The sequence below is a fragment of the Andrographis paniculata genome, unplaced genomic scaffold (genome assembly GCF_009805555.1).
Source record: "Andrographis paniculata isolate CXL003 unplaced genomic scaffold, ASM980555v1 Contig12END, whole genome shotgun sequence".
NCBI lineage: Eukaryota > Viridiplantae > Streptophyta > Magnoliopsida > Lamiales > Acanthaceae > Andrographis > Andrographis paniculata.
Genome location: NW_026137402.1, coordinates 3,985,395 through 3,999,689, shown reverse-complemented (window position 1 = coordinate 3,999,689; position 14,295 = coordinate 3,985,395). Strand labels below are relative to the sequence as shown.

The 14,295-nt window shown below is 35.4% G+C and overlaps 3 protein-coding genes across 4 annotated transcripts; 2 read left to right on the top strand and 1 right to left on the bottom strand.

The window, feature by feature from the left end:
* Positions 1-49: 49 nt before the first annotated feature.
* Positions 50-4,029, top strand: LOC127252132 (uncharacterized). Its single transcript, XM_051276183.1, has 4 exons — positions 50-344; positions 773-1,198; positions 1,329-1,542; positions 3,621-4,029. The coding sequence occupies exons 1-3, from the start codon at positions 168-170 to the stop codon at positions 1,383-1,385; spliced, it is 660 nt and encodes a 219-aa protein (XP_051132140.1). The 5' UTR covers positions 50-167; the 3' UTR covers positions 1,386-1,542; positions 3,621-4,029.
* Positions 4,030-6,396: 2,367 nt separating this feature from the next.
* On the top strand, positions 6,397-11,431 carry LOC127253250 (CDPK-related protein kinase-like). Of its 2 annotated transcripts, none has more exons than XM_051277720.1 (11): positions 6,397-7,090; positions 8,701-8,831; positions 9,068-9,109; positions 9,193-9,301; positions 9,531-9,609; positions 9,681-9,965; positions 10,038-10,150; positions 10,321-10,428; positions 10,512-10,571; positions 10,664-10,831; positions 10,909-11,431. In XM_051277720.1, exons 1-11 carry the CDS (start codon positions 6,695-6,697, stop codon positions 11,422-11,424), a joined length of 2,007 nt encoding a protein of 668 aa, XP_051133677.1. In that variant the 5' UTR covers positions 6,397-6,694; the 3' UTR covers positions 11,425-11,431. The 2 variants fall into 2 exon arrangements, with proteins under 2 accessions (XP_051133677.1, XP_051133688.1); XM_051277731.1 differs by having other exon boundaries at positions 6,952-8,420.
* Positions 11,002-13,132, bottom strand: LOC127253260 (protein ALP1-like). Its single transcript, XM_051277742.1, has 2 exons — positions 11,156-13,132; positions 11,002-11,033 (listed from the first exon to the last, which is right to left on the bottom strand). Exon 1 carries the CDS (start codon positions 12,909-12,911, stop codon positions 11,544-11,546), a length of 1,368 nt encoding a protein of 455 aa, XP_051133699.1. The 5' UTR covers positions 12,912-13,132; the 3' UTR covers positions 11,002-11,033; positions 11,156-11,543.
* Positions 13,133-14,295: the final 1,163 nt, after the last annotated feature.

Below are 14,295 nucleotides of genomic sequence, written 5' to 3'. Positions count from 1 at the left end.
TAAATTACAATTTTAGAACTTTATGAGGGTTACATCGTTATCCGCTGGAAGTTTCGGGAGTAATTTGCAACTAAATTGAGAGAACAATTTCACAGTAGCGTACAGCGCACCGGTTTATCTTGCCGGAAAGTTCACCTGATCGGAAGTTAGGTTCTAGGCGTTCTCCGATGAGCGTGTTCGGCGGCGATAGCTGGGCGCGAGAGGCGCAATACCGAAAGAGAAGAGTAGACGACTTGATGATCGAAGGCATTGAAGCTGCTTCTTACAAAAAACTTCCCAGCGGGAAATTCGCTTGCCTGATTTGCCCTAAAAATCCCGTCCTCGACACTCCGATCATGCTAGCGGTAAGAATCGACGCCACATCTTGTAAAATCCGTTTTCTTTTTCAAAGGCTCATATTCAGATTGATATATGGCTTAGTAGAATCATTGACAATCTTCGGATTTAATAATTTGCTTTATTTTATTTTCGTCGCGGAATCGCATCGAATTACTGGTTTTTTTGTTTTTCGATCATTTGCATAGAAAACATTTTGATTGTGCTAGAAACGTAAAGCAAATCAATTTCAGTAGTTGGTTTGTATTCCTTCACAATAGCTGTAGATTCATGGTCTAGCTCAATGAACAGATACTTGCAGCTAAAATTGAAGTTGTTTGATGCTAAAGCGTAAATCTTTATCACAACTACATGATTAAGTTGAATAATTATGAACCTATCATGACCCTGAAGATTTGCATTCCATTAAATTCTTCCAATGGAATTTTGATTTCAGACACACAGACGTGGCTCGAGCCATCGAGCTAATGAGTTGAGGCATAAGGATAGAAAAAATTTCATTCGAGAAGAGGCTAGTAAGAAATTGGCAATGTCGAATTGTGCTGAAACCAATGCTAATTCTAGCTCTAGCAATTCGACTAAAATTCAAAAAACAAACATCAGACCTTTGATTGAGAGAGCTCGGGGGGCTGCTACTGAGGTGATCTCTGGTGCAGTTAGTCGACCAGAGGTGAAATCGGGAGCAAGTAGTCTAGTCTTGCCATGCCGTGGTGATTTTGGATGCAATGGTAATTCGATTGAAGGTGAACCAACAAGTGTGGTGCCGCCATTGGATTGTAGGAAGCATCGGGAGATGGAGCTCAAGTTCACTGCTGCTGGCTGGAAGCGCGACTGCCATGGAAAATGGTTCAAGGATGAAAATGTGAGTTTTTTTAAGTTATACAGTTTCGTTAGTACCAAGTTTTAAATCTAAATTTTCTTCTTGGTGATGACAAAACTCTTGATGAGATAAAAGTGCTTATTAGCAGGATTGATGGTTTATGTTTGTGTAGGTTGAGTTCGACTCCGATGAAGAAGATCCAAACATAGTCTTTAAAAATAACACTTGATTTCATGGATATCCTCGATTCTTTTACACATTCTGATGGCGTTTATAATCAATTCGAGTTCGGTTGATCTTCCGAGTGCCATTAGCGTCCCTAAAGAAATATCATCCCTCTTTATCATTGCCGAGAAAGATACAAATCAATGCAGTGATTTGTTATGGTATGTTATGGTTTCTTTCCAATTTTCGCCTTTAAGAGCTTTCTTTTTTTTTCTTTTTTTTTTTTCTTTTTTTTTTATATGGAAATCCGCAGTCGCTACCCGAAAGTGCGCACTAGGTAAAATCCCGGCTGAACCTAATACCCTGTAAACCTGGCCCGACGAAAAAGTCACACTAGACGAACCATGTATGGTAGGTGACCTGAGGCGTCAGGGTTTAAACCCATTACCTGAGGCGTCGGGGGTTTGAACCCGTGACTCTTGATCGAATGTGTAGGATAGGTGGGAATATTGAAAGAAAGAGAAGGATTCGAGCTAAGATTCAGCCTTTCAGCCGGCTCAGGCGTCGGGGGTTTAATTGAATTTGAGTTTTTAACTTTTGTCCGTCTGGAAGAGTTATATTTATTTTTTATATATTAATCTTTGAATATTAATTCTTATATCAGTACAAATTAAGGAAAAAGAGCAAAAATATTTCTATATAATTAGAGGGTGTTTGGGAAACGGCTTTTTGAAGAGCTTTTAGTTTTAGCTTATTGACTAGTCAAAAAACTAATTCAGGTGTTTGGTAAATTAGCTTTTTGAAAGAATTTTTTTTGGAACTAATTTGTGAAAAACTTATCTACTCAGCTCTTTTGAAAGAGCTTTTTCATTTTGGTTATTCCTTGTTTACATTTAAAACTTAATTATTTATTTTAGACATATAAATATATTTTTATAGCAGTATTTATTAATTATTTTTAATATATTGAATTTATTAAATTATATTTTTATTTTTATTTTTGTAAATTTAAAATAATTACTATTATTAATTATTACATATAAATTATTTTATTTGTAAAATATATAAATGTTTAAAACTAAATCAAATAGAAAAAACAAAAGTTATTAATTTATTTATATATATTAAAACAATAATTAACATAATACGAAAAATTTATTATTTTGTATTTTACACAATTTCAATAAAAAATTATTATTTTTTTAGTAAAAATAATTTTCTCAAATCTAAATAATAAAAATAAAAATAAATAGTTTATAATATTTTTATAATTTTCAATAATTAATAACAAAAATTCTCATAAATTTCAAACTAAAATGAATAAAATTAAATATTTTAAAAAATAAATATCAATGTCCTAAATGGTCATTTTATGTATAAACAACTAATGTCAAACGGCTGTTTTACTGACACTTTAATACAAACAGCTAATTGTCAAACGCACACGACATTTTTATAAAAAATTATACAAATTATATGTTAAGTACAATTACTACAAAATATAAATGTAACTTTTGCAGGCGGAGATAGTATTACATAGTATTTTAACGTAATATTTTACGAGAGAAAATAATGTATTTTTATCGCAACAGAATGAATAGTATTGATTTTGGTTTCAAACCAGAACCAAACGCACACACATGTAAATCTAGTCATCGCAATCACCAATGGTAATAGTCTATGAGCTGACAATACATAATAATAGTTCATACAACACATAAATACAATTAAATCTCTGCAAAGTGTATGTTAACATAGTATATAGTGAGATTACACGACAATAATCTACACAGTACATACTATTTTAATTTCAGTCATATGATACGATGAGAAGTAGTTGCTCATATACCGATTAGAACTAATCAACACTCCGAATACCCCTAGCTGGTTAAGGTTGAATCGAACGCCTGTGATACATTGAAGTAAGTATATAATTAGAGCTGTTATAACAATGTAGCTACCTAACAAGGCCTGGATATATTCATGGTGGTCGTGGTCAAGTTTGGCTTGTAGATAACGTTTCGATGTTTTGATAGCTTTGTCTATTGTCAAAGATGGTGTTCTCCCTAGTGCTTTCCTCACCCTTGTCGTTGAAAGTTGTTCTTGAAAAGATTTTAGTTGTGTTAAATCATGCCGAAATTTCTGAAGTTAATTGGGAATCCGGAAATGGTGATTGCTGTGCTGTGTTTGTCTATTGTTGATGAAAAAGAATCTGGTTTTTTAGTGTTGCCCTTGCCCGTTTGTAACACAGCTGATTTTTCCCATATCTCATCTCTGTCTGGTCTTTGATTTGGCACAGGCAAATATTGGTATTGGTGGTGGTGGTGGATGGTAATCAACGGTCATGATGATGATGTTTTTGTTATGTGGTTACAAAAGCTCGACAAGAAAGATATGGTGGATTTTCGGGGCTTTTTGCACTCTTTCTTATAAATGTACAACTCATTTTCCAATTTTTTTCACATATTATATATATTTTATTGAGATATATAAAAAATAATAAAATAATATTATGACTTTATTATTAATAGGGAAAATTAATTATTATTTGTGTATGTGTTGTTAATTCATTTGATGTATTTGTGTTGTTGGTTTCTAGTTACAAGTGTGTTATATCATAGTACGTTTTGTGTTGTATAAAACTATAGCATGTGTTGTTAGTTCGTGTGTTGTATTTATATTATATAAATGCGTACGGTGTACTAGTTGGAGTAACACCATGTGTTGTCTGATGGATGGTACTGAATTCGCCCCCATTCTTAATAATTTACTAATCTACATTACCTAAAATACCAAATTTTTAACCAAATGTGTCATCTAATTGGAGACAGAATTGAGTATAATACTATACATCTTTTATTTTAATTTGTTCTATAATACTCTATAGGTTAGGCTTGACTTTTTCTTTTTTTCTCTCTTCTATAAAAGATAGTTTTCTTTTTATTAATTTTAATGAATTTATTAAATATAAATTAATTTAATTAAAATTCTAATTTTTTATTTATCTAAAAATAACACTTTTTTATTTATATCTCTCGTTAATAAATAAATATTTATATATATATTTAATTTTTATATAAAACTAGTTTTAAATTAATTATAAATAAATATATATATTTTTATTTGTTGATAGTAGTATTTTATAAATATATTGTTATCTAATATTTATATTATATATATTTTACTCTGCTTCATTTGTATTTTAGGTATTATGTAATTAGTTAATAATTAAAAAATATATTAGTAAAAATAATTATAATTTAATAAAAATAATTATAAATTAATATTAAAATGATTAAATAATTTAAATAAAATAAAAAAAAATTATAAATTATGAATTTTAAAATATGATTAAATTGTATAATTATATTTTTTTTAAAAAATGAAAGGTTTGGGTTATTTTTTCATTTTAATCCTATTTTAAATTTTTAAATTTATTTTTTTAATTATACTAATAGTTATCTTAATTTTAATTTAAAATTATTTTTATTAAATAATAATTATTTTACTCATACATTTTTTATTATTTATTAATTATATTTCTTACAAATTTTTGTGCCTACAATAAAAGGGACATGATATTCGAGACGGAAGGAGTAATATTTATTATTAATAACCTGCTAATTTATATTGTATTATTAATTTTAGTAGATTTATTAATTTTAATAATATTTAACAAATATAAATTATTTTAATTAAATTCCTAACCTCTTATTCTTAGAATTCATTCAAAATTATTTTAATTTACAATTTATTATTAATAACTTACAATGCTATCTAAAATAGAGTGTCCCTGCCTCATTTTTGCTGGAACAGAGAGGGAGATAATATTATTTTAATTTTACGAAACATCACGTTTAATTTATTATTTAAGTTTTTAATATTTATGATTTTTCAAAAATTGACATTATATTTATGCCCGTTTAGATTGACTTCTGCCAGTTGTTTTTGCTTCTACTTCTAAAAAAAATAATTTATATTTGTTTGCATTGACTTAGCTTTTGAGGTTAAGAAGTGTTTTTTAGAAACACGACCAGGATAGCTTCGTAAATATAAACATTTTTTAGCTAAAATTAATGTTTTATCCTTAATAATAATAATAATAATAATAATAATAATAATAATAATAATAATAATATATTATAAAATAATTAATCTATATATTACATTTTTTAAAAATTAAAAAGTATAATTATATTATTATTTTAATTTATATGTTATATTTGAATTAAAATTTAAAATTATAATTGAGATACTATATCATTTTTTAGTTATACTAAAATTAATAAATATATGTTATACAATTTTAAAATAAATTGGAAAATACGATTAATTTAATACTCCTATTAAATTGTAATTTTATTTTTAATTTATATTTTTTTAAATTAAAATTCTAAAATATATTTTTTATACTTTTATTTAACATATGTAAATATAATTAGTAAAATTTAAAAAAAATAAAAAAAAAATTATAGAAAAATATAATTATATTAACCGAATTTTCTTTTAAATAATTTTAACAATTTAAAAATATTTGAAAAGCTACTTTTATAATAGTTCATCCAAATACAAAATCTAATGTTTTTTACTTATACTTATCTTTTATGCCAATCTAGCCTGCTCTTAATCTTACCAAATATCATATCTGATTTATTATCTAAATAAATAAACCATAAAAATATTTATTAATTCTCTCGGTTAAATTTATCCTATTAATCAGTGTGTTTATTTGGGGGTTTGAATTTTAAGTTGGAATTTAAATAATAAAAATTTTGAAATTGAATAATTGTATGATGTGATATAAATGGATGTTGATGTGATGTTTTGAATGTAAAATTTATTTTTAATATAATATAAAAAATAAAAAATAAGTGTTTTATTTGATATTTTTTTAAAAAAAAAATGGATAAAAAGTGGAAATCTAATCCAATTCCCAAACAAACACACATTTAACATTTACACTATGCTCGGTACCAAACGACCTTAGCTGCGTGGGCGAACGAGCAATGCCGTGACTAAAACAAATCAGATATTAATTAAAAAACAGACAAACAAACAGATAATAATTAATACACACTTAATTCAACGGCGTAGCCTCTGAACGTATTAGATATTCCACCCATCACGTGGTGGGCACGTGACTGAATAATTTAACAAGCGTCGAGACCGTTCGCAGACTACAGTGAAGTACGGCGGCAGAAAGAACCACAGACAAGAACGGCCGTACTGTTTAATCAATACAGTGACCAACCGTCGATCGTCGGAAGACCATTCGCCGGCGACGTTGATGCCGAATTACGACCGACGCCGTTCCACGTTTGATTCCACAGTAAGATCAATGTCAAACCGTTGTTTCCCGGCGTGATTGAAGCCATGGGAAGCTGCGCCTCCAAGCCGCCGCCTAAACCTAATCCTTACGTCAGTAGAGATGCTTCCGAATATTTACAGGCCATGCAGCAGCCTGAAACTCCGAACGAGACTCCGCGGAGCCGTTCCTTACCTTCGCCGTCGCCGGCGAAGCATTTGAAGGCGGCGATATTGAGGAGGTATGTTTCGGTGAAGGCTGGTAGGGGTGGAGCGGTGAAGGAGGTTGGGGACGAGATGATGGATTTGGATAGGAGCTTTGAGTTGCCGAACAAGTTCGCAAGCATGTTTGAAGTTGGGGAGGAAATTGGGGGTGGGAATTTCGGGCGTACCTGCTCCGCCATTGCGAAGAAAGGTGAGCTCAAAGGCAGAAAAGTCACCGTCAAGATAATTCCAAAATCCAAGGTCTGTGATGTTCAGGAAAATCAATTAATCTGCTGCTTGATGATAATCGATGCGCAGAAATTGGAGAGAATTCACTTCTTTTATTTCATTTCCATTTTCAAATCCTTGCAGGCGTAACTGTTCCATTCATCTTTACTTTTCTGGTTAATTTCGAATCAGTATGAAATTTGTTGCCCTCGATCACGTAGTTGATTGAATGTCGGTACTTCCTTCCACGCTTATCGTTTTCACGAGCACTTTAGTCTAAACGAACCTCGCTCTCACCCAACCTCTGCATTAATTAGTGCTGAAATGTGTCAAGTCTGTGATCATTAACTGATGTCAATTATGCAGTACGTGTTTCAATTTTGTTGATTGTTCTTCCGGTTAGATATGGACTTTCTTGTTCGATCATGTGGGGTTATGTGGGTTGAAACTTGACAGGGACATGCTTAGCCCGGAAGATCTATGCGTTTCTAAAGCTGTTCAGGTAGTTGTTGGTAATCAAAAACAGTAATAGAAGGTAGATAGACACTAGACAATGATTGAACACTTGATATGTCCTGGATTAGGCATTGAGCTGTGGTAAAATTTCTTGTGGTTTTTACTCATTTGTGTGTTAGAATTTTACTCTGTTGTTAGAGTTTTCCGATTGGAAAAGCTTATGAGGTGAAGTTACTAAAAATAATGTGTATCAGCTATAATAGAAGCTTGTTTATTAGTTTCTTGAATGCTTGGTTGGTTGTTGAAGTAAATACACCATGCCCATTTATGGTGACGGTGATGTTCTGATAAAAAAACGTGATTATAAATTGTATCTTGACTTGGGATATGTGTAGGGCACTGATCCACATTTTCACATAACCTAAATTATTGATTGTGGATGTTGTTTGATTGAATTCAGGTTGTGATCTTGTCATTCTCTATCCAACTTTCAAAGTGGATATATGAATGAAACAACATATTCTTGATTGCAATGTGACTGAATTTGTATAAATGGATGTAAACGAAATAGTGGTCTATAGTTTCTGGTAGACATTAGAATTTCAAAACATTGTTACATTGATCAGGATAAGTTCTGTTGATAATCCTAAGATTTATTGCAGTGAATACCGACTAATCTTGGTCATGCCTAATGGTAACCTAAACTTGAGTGTTTCTTTTCGACCTGGATTGGGTTTGGGAGTTTGGATTTTCTATTTTAAAAATAATTGATATGATATTGTATGAGGGTAAGAACTCTTTTTTTATTTTTTTGGGGAGAATGTAGGGTTCAAATAGTAAAGAATAGGAAAAAAAACTCAAAAGAAACACACCCGGATAGTTGCAAATCCATTGCTTCTTGTGCTTGGTAGGTTTAGAATGCTTCCTATGTTTTGCTCTTGGACTTTCTGTTTTGTAGTTGCTATGTGGAGGTGCATTCCTATGAATACGAGACCTTGCAGTCACACTGATATTAATCTTTAGACAATATTTATTTTTACACTTTATTTAATTTCTGCAAGGGGGCAGAAATAATCACTTGATATGATTTTAAGTTGTTGTCTTTGCTTTTCCTACCTCTTATCATCTGAATCTATTAAGTTTTGACTTGGTGAAGATTCTTCTGTGATGTAAATTTTTACCACCAGATGACAGCTTCTATACCTGTTGAAGGCATCAGAAGAGAGGTTTTAATATTACAATCCTTGACCGGACATCCTAATCTCGCAGAATTTTATGGTGCATTTGAAGATGGTGATAATGTCTATATAGTAATGGAGTAAGCATCTACAAACTGGTCTATAAAATAGAACATCTCTGTCTCTAACATGGGAACCTCCCCCCAAATTCGACCTGCTGTTGAGCATGATCGGTGACTGAGTTGGTTTTTGTTTTAGTTCACTTTCTTGGATAGTTAGCCTTTTCCCCTACATTTGTACAGACTAATAGAAATACTTCGTCAAATGACGTTGCAATTACCATTGCAAACTAACTCTGCTTCATTTGATTTTCCAGGTTGTGTAATGGGGGAGGGCTTCTAGAAAGGATGCTAGCAAGGTGCTTTCCTTACAAATTTTTTTGAGTTTCTTATGCATCTTAGTTTTCTTAACATGATGGCATCGATAATTTTGATTTGGTAGAGGTGGGAGATACGCAGAAGACGATGCGAAAGCTATTATTATTCAAATTTTGAATGCTGTAGCTTTTCTCCATCTCCATGGTTTGGTGCACTCTGATCTTCAACCAGAGGTATCGACATATTTCTGTGCATATGCCGGTTTCTCTTTGGCACGCTGTTACATAAACTGGTTCCTTTTACACATGGAAGATACATAGAGACCATTTCATGTGTAGAACATTGTTTTTCAAACTTTAGTTTTAGGAGCAAACTTTTGGCAACCAAAGATGCAATCTTTACATACTTTCGGCGATGATTTGCTTTTTCGCATTTTTATTTCGCAATTTATTCATCGCGCAGAGCTTTTTATTTAACTCCAAAGACAACGATTCTCAGCTAAAAGCTATAGATTTTGGACTATCAGATTTTGTAAAACCAGGTTAGCTTTCGGCATCTCCTAAATGGTTTGCTTTTATGTTATTGTACTGCCAATCGTGGAGTCTTGTGCAGATATAAACCTTATTGGAAGTGCCTATTACGTCGCACCAGAAGTTGTACATCGATCATATGATACACCAGCTGATTTATGGAGCGTAGGCGTTATAACATATATCCTTTTATGCGGCAGCCAGCCATTTTGGGATCAAACAGAATCCAGTACCTTACGAGCAGCTCTAGAAGGCAATCCAACATTTGAAGAACCTTGGCTTTCCTTAGCTCCAGAATCGAAGGATTTTGTCAGGTGCCTATTGCGCCCGAACCCCAGCCAAAGAATATCGGCTGCGCAAGCTCTATGTGAGTCCTCACCTCGTTCGCCAAATCTACGATGCATACATTTTATATAATCCTAAAATCTTCTGTTTGCAGGTCATCCATGGCTGCAGAAACATGTCAAAATCAAAGTCCCGCTAGATATTCTTATTTTTCGGCACATGAAATCCTACATGCAATCTTCTTATCTGCGTAAGGCTGCTCTAAAGGTGCGTATGCAGCTCGACACATAAGAACATTATACATAAGTATAATTCATGCATTTGCAGATATTTCTTAATAAGTTATATACCTGTTTCATGATTACTCTGGAGCCTTATGTTTTCGATTCTTGCTATCCAATGTAAAATAATCCTCGAGTATCCATCAATTCTTACAGGCATTGTCGAAGACACTGACAGCTGATGAACTCTATTACCTGAAGCAGCAATATGCACAGATGTATCCTGATGAAAGGGGTGGAATAACTTACGAGACGATAAAAATGGTACTCCAGTGACTGATAACGTCGATCGACCATTTAATCTGTTGATTCTGCATTTTTACTGAATCTACTTCAATCTCTCGCAGGGACTTGCGAAAAATGCCCCGGGTGCCCAGAAGCATCACATCGCCGATCTTCTAGAACCTGTACCAATCTTACTGTACTTTGAACCGCATATAGCTAGGTTCTCTGGCCTCGATTCATTACAGTGACCATATCCGTTTCCCTTGCCATGCAGCTAAATGCTCTCCAGTACAGAAGGATGCATTTTGAAGAGTTCTGTGCAGCTGCCCTAAGCGTCTCGCAATTAAAGGCACTCGATAATTGGGGAGATCGCACGCGCCGTGCTAATGACATATTCGAGCAAAACGGAAACAGGGCTATCGCCATCGAAGAACTTGCATCGGTGAGCCATCTTCTGCGTATTGCACGTTCCAGCAAGCTGCTAAATATACTAACCATCCATCCATTTCTCGTTTTCAGGAACTCGGGATCAGTTCTTCGACGACAGTCCACGACGTTCTGCAAGAGTGGGTTCGACAGGGCGACGGAAAGCTGACCTTTCGCGGCTTCGTCAAATTGTTGTCCGGCCAATCCACCAACGCTGTCTACAAAGACAGCAGTCAAGAGTTCAAGAATGGCCAGCTCCGATTACAGAATTCAGGCAACACTGTATTGTACGATAAATCAATGAATCTCGAGGGGGAAATCAGAAACCGAAAAATCATACCTTCAAGAGGCGAATTAACTTCTACTACTGTGAGACGTTCTTCGCAACTGGTCATTGTTCGTTCATCACGCAAGAATTCACCTCAATTCTTATTTTCTAATGCAGATTCAAATGTAATAATGGTGCTTCAGATACCCCAACTACGTTCTTACAGGCTGGAGCATTCGAGGCACGCGAAATTCATTTCAAAACAAGTAAACATAGATAAGTATTTTCGAGCTTTTACTACATTATCTTTCCTTGTTATACAGCTAGGTAGTAGTAAGTAGAAAGGCCCACAAATCTATCTAAAACATAGAACTACCCAACCAACCGAAAACCATTCATTCGAAAATTCACATCAGACATGCAACATTGCAAACCTCAGCCATAATCATCATCATCATCATCATCGCGACGAGAGGCGCTGGTAAAGATCATCGGCCAAACACTGCCTTAAGCTCTCTCCATAATAGTGGCACGACTTCTCATTCTCGAGCACCCGCGCCGGCTGCCCGCTCTCCTCCGGCTCCTTCCAAATCTCCGGCGGCTCCGGCTCCCTCGCCACCTGGCACAGATTATGCAAAACGCAGCAGGCGACGATCGTCTGCGGCGCATGGTTGAGGCCGACGTTCAAGTCCTGCAGGATCTTCCACCTCCCTTTGAGCAGCCCAATGGCCTCGGCCGCGGCCTTCCGGCCCTTCATCAAAGCGTCGTCGAAGGCGTTCTGCACGGGGTTGCCGGACCTATTGTAAGTATAGGGCGTGAGCAGGAAGGACAGCAGCGGGAAGCACCAGTCCCCGACGATGTAGGGGCGGATGGCCTGCCCCCTGACGGGGATGGTGGTGTCCCAGACGACGTCGGCGGTGATCAGCCGGTGGTAGAGCAGGCTGTCGCGGAAATGGGTGGCGTCGTCGAAGCCCCCGGGGGCTTTGACGCAGACGTCCCAGAAGATCTTCTTATGGTCGGCGACGACCTGCAGGAGGAGGGAGGGGTAGCCGTGCTTGGAAATGAAGATCATTCCGGCGTCGGCGCCAGAGGAGGAGGCGGATGATGAGGAGGAGGAAGGGGAGGAGGGTGGGGTGGGGGGGGAGGGGGTTCTGGAGAGCTTGACGGGAGCGGCGTCGATGGCGCCGCAGATGTTGGGGAGGTTGGTGAGCTCGTGGAAGGCCTGGGTGGTGTCGAGGATGCGGCGGCGGGCGACGGGGATTTTGATGAACTCCGGGTAGAGCTTGGTGGCGAGGAGGCGGGTGACCATGTTGGTGATTTTGGAGATGAGGTAAGGGTCGAGGGAGTAGCGGGCGGCGAGGGTTTTGAGGGGGAGGGCGTGGGCGAGGCGGGAGAGGACCATGGCGACGGCGTAGTCGGAGGGGAGGGAGAGCTGGGACTGGGTGATGTAGGGTTTGAGTTTCTCGACGACGGTGGTGAAGACGGGGTAGGAGAGGCCGTAGAGGGACCGCCATTGGGCGTCGCGGAGGGGGGCCTCCATGGTCCAGATGTGTTCGGTGGAGAGGGCGCGGAAGGCGGCGACGGAGAATTCGGAGGAGGGGGGGGAGGGGGGTTTGGAGGGGGGGGGGCGTTTTTTGGGGGGAGCGGGGGGGTGGGAGGCGAGGTAGGAGAGGACGGAGGCGAGGGTGAAGAAGAGGAGGGGGGCGGCGGAGGAGGAGGAGGCGGAGGAGGAGGAGGAGGAGGGGGAGAGGAGGGGGGAGGTGGTGGGGTCGAGGTAGTTGTGGAGGTGGAGGAGGTTGGAGAGCATTAGGAGGAGGGATTGATCCATGGCGGAGGGGAAAATTCGATTTGGGGATTTAGGGTTTGCAGATGGAGATGGAGGTGGAGGTGGAGGTGAAGGTGAAGGGAAATTGATGTGGATGCGCCGCTGAAACGACGCCGTCGCACATGCATTCAGCGTGTGTTCGGCGCTTATACTGGCTGCTACTATATTTTTATGTTTTATTTTTTATTTTATAAAAAATACTTTCTACGGTCTATTTCAATTGCTTTTTATTTTCTATATTTTATTTTTATAAAATTTACTACATTTATAATATAAATAAATTTAATTAATTTTATAATATTACACATCACATAAGAATTAGGATCCCCTCAAAACTTACGTATTTCTATTTCTCTCTTTGATAAGAAAGTTTTTTTTATAAGATTAATTTATTTTAATTATAAATAAATAAATGTATTTTTTTATTTACTTTACATTATTTAAAATTTTATTCGTTACAAAATAATATTCATATTTTATATCACATATTATATATATTTTATTGATATATAATATTTAAATACATATTTTAATTTTATTTTAATTATATATAAATTCTTATTTTAAATCACTGTTATTAACTAGTTAAATCACTTTTAACGTGTGTCCCAAATGAAATGACTCATATGGTAGGAGAAAATATATTTTATTTGTCCATTAAAATTATTATTATTGTTTTGCCTTTATACATAATTTTTTTATAGTGAATATTTATATTTATTTATAATTTATTTATTATTATTATAATAAATTTATTATTATTATTTTATTTATTTATTAATTTTATTTATGGAAACTAAACACTCATATAGATGTGTATTTATATCACATCAAATAATTATAGTAATTTTATTTATTTTTGACCCTATAAAAAGCTTTAACTAAATTCATTTTATTCATATCCACTGAAAGTTTAACCCTCTTCCACCTATACTATAGTATCTTCTTTTCTTTCATCTACATGGATGACACTCCAACTGAATAAATGCCATTTTTGTGGTACATTATTACACCGTGAGCGAGTATAGGACCTTTATGTTGTGTTGGCACATACCATCTACTTTACGAGACTTTTTCCTTAATCATCACAAATTTTCGTCTCACTTCCCAACCTATGTTAGGACTTATAATAGCTCTCTTGTTTTCTCCACATTAGGTGTTCACTATAACTCATCTTCGTGTAATACGATCACAATATATATATATATATATTCCGTATTATGAATACAAGGTTACCCTACTTTGCATGAAACTATAGTTGGAATCTTGATAAATCTCTCCTCTTAAACCCTTATGTAAGTTTCTTCCGACAGTTGTATATTATGTCTCGCCAATTGTACACGATGCCTTGTATCGATAACTATACAATATTTTTCTAAAATCCACA

What these genes read in the sequence shown, in the direction of transcription:
- LOC127253260 (XM_051277742.1), bottom strand. Translation starts at nt 12,911, where the DNA reads ATGGATCAATCCCTCCTCCTAATGCTCTCCAACCTCCTCCACCTCCAC.
- LOC127252132 (XM_051276183.1), top strand. Translation starts at nt 168, where the DNA reads ATGAGCGTGTTCGGCGGCGATAGCTGGGCGCGAGAGGCGCAATACCGA. An exon ending in ACACTCCGATCATGCTAGCG is followed by an intron (nt 345 to 772) that starts GTAAGAATCGAC and finishes TTTTGATTTCAG; the next exon opens with ACACACAGACGTGGCTCGAG. An exon ending in AATGGTTCAAGGATGAAAAT is followed by an intron (nt 1,199 to 1,328) that starts GTGAGTTTTTTT and finishes ATGTTTGTGTAG; the next exon opens with GTTGAGTTCGACTCCGATGA.
- LOC127253250 (XM_051277720.1), top strand. Translation starts at nt 6,695, where the DNA reads ATGGGAAGCTGCGCCTCCAAGCCGCCGCCTAAACCTAATCCTTACGTC. An exon ending in ACTCTGATCTTCAACCAGAG is followed by an intron (nt 9,302 to 9,530) that starts GTATCGACATAT and finishes TTCATCGCGCAG; the next exon opens with AGCTTTTTATTTAACTCCAA. An exon ending in ATCAGATTTTGTAAAACCAG is followed by an intron (nt 9,610 to 9,680) that starts GTTAGCTTTCGG and finishes AGTCTTGTGCAG; the next exon opens with ATATAAACCTTATTGGAAGT.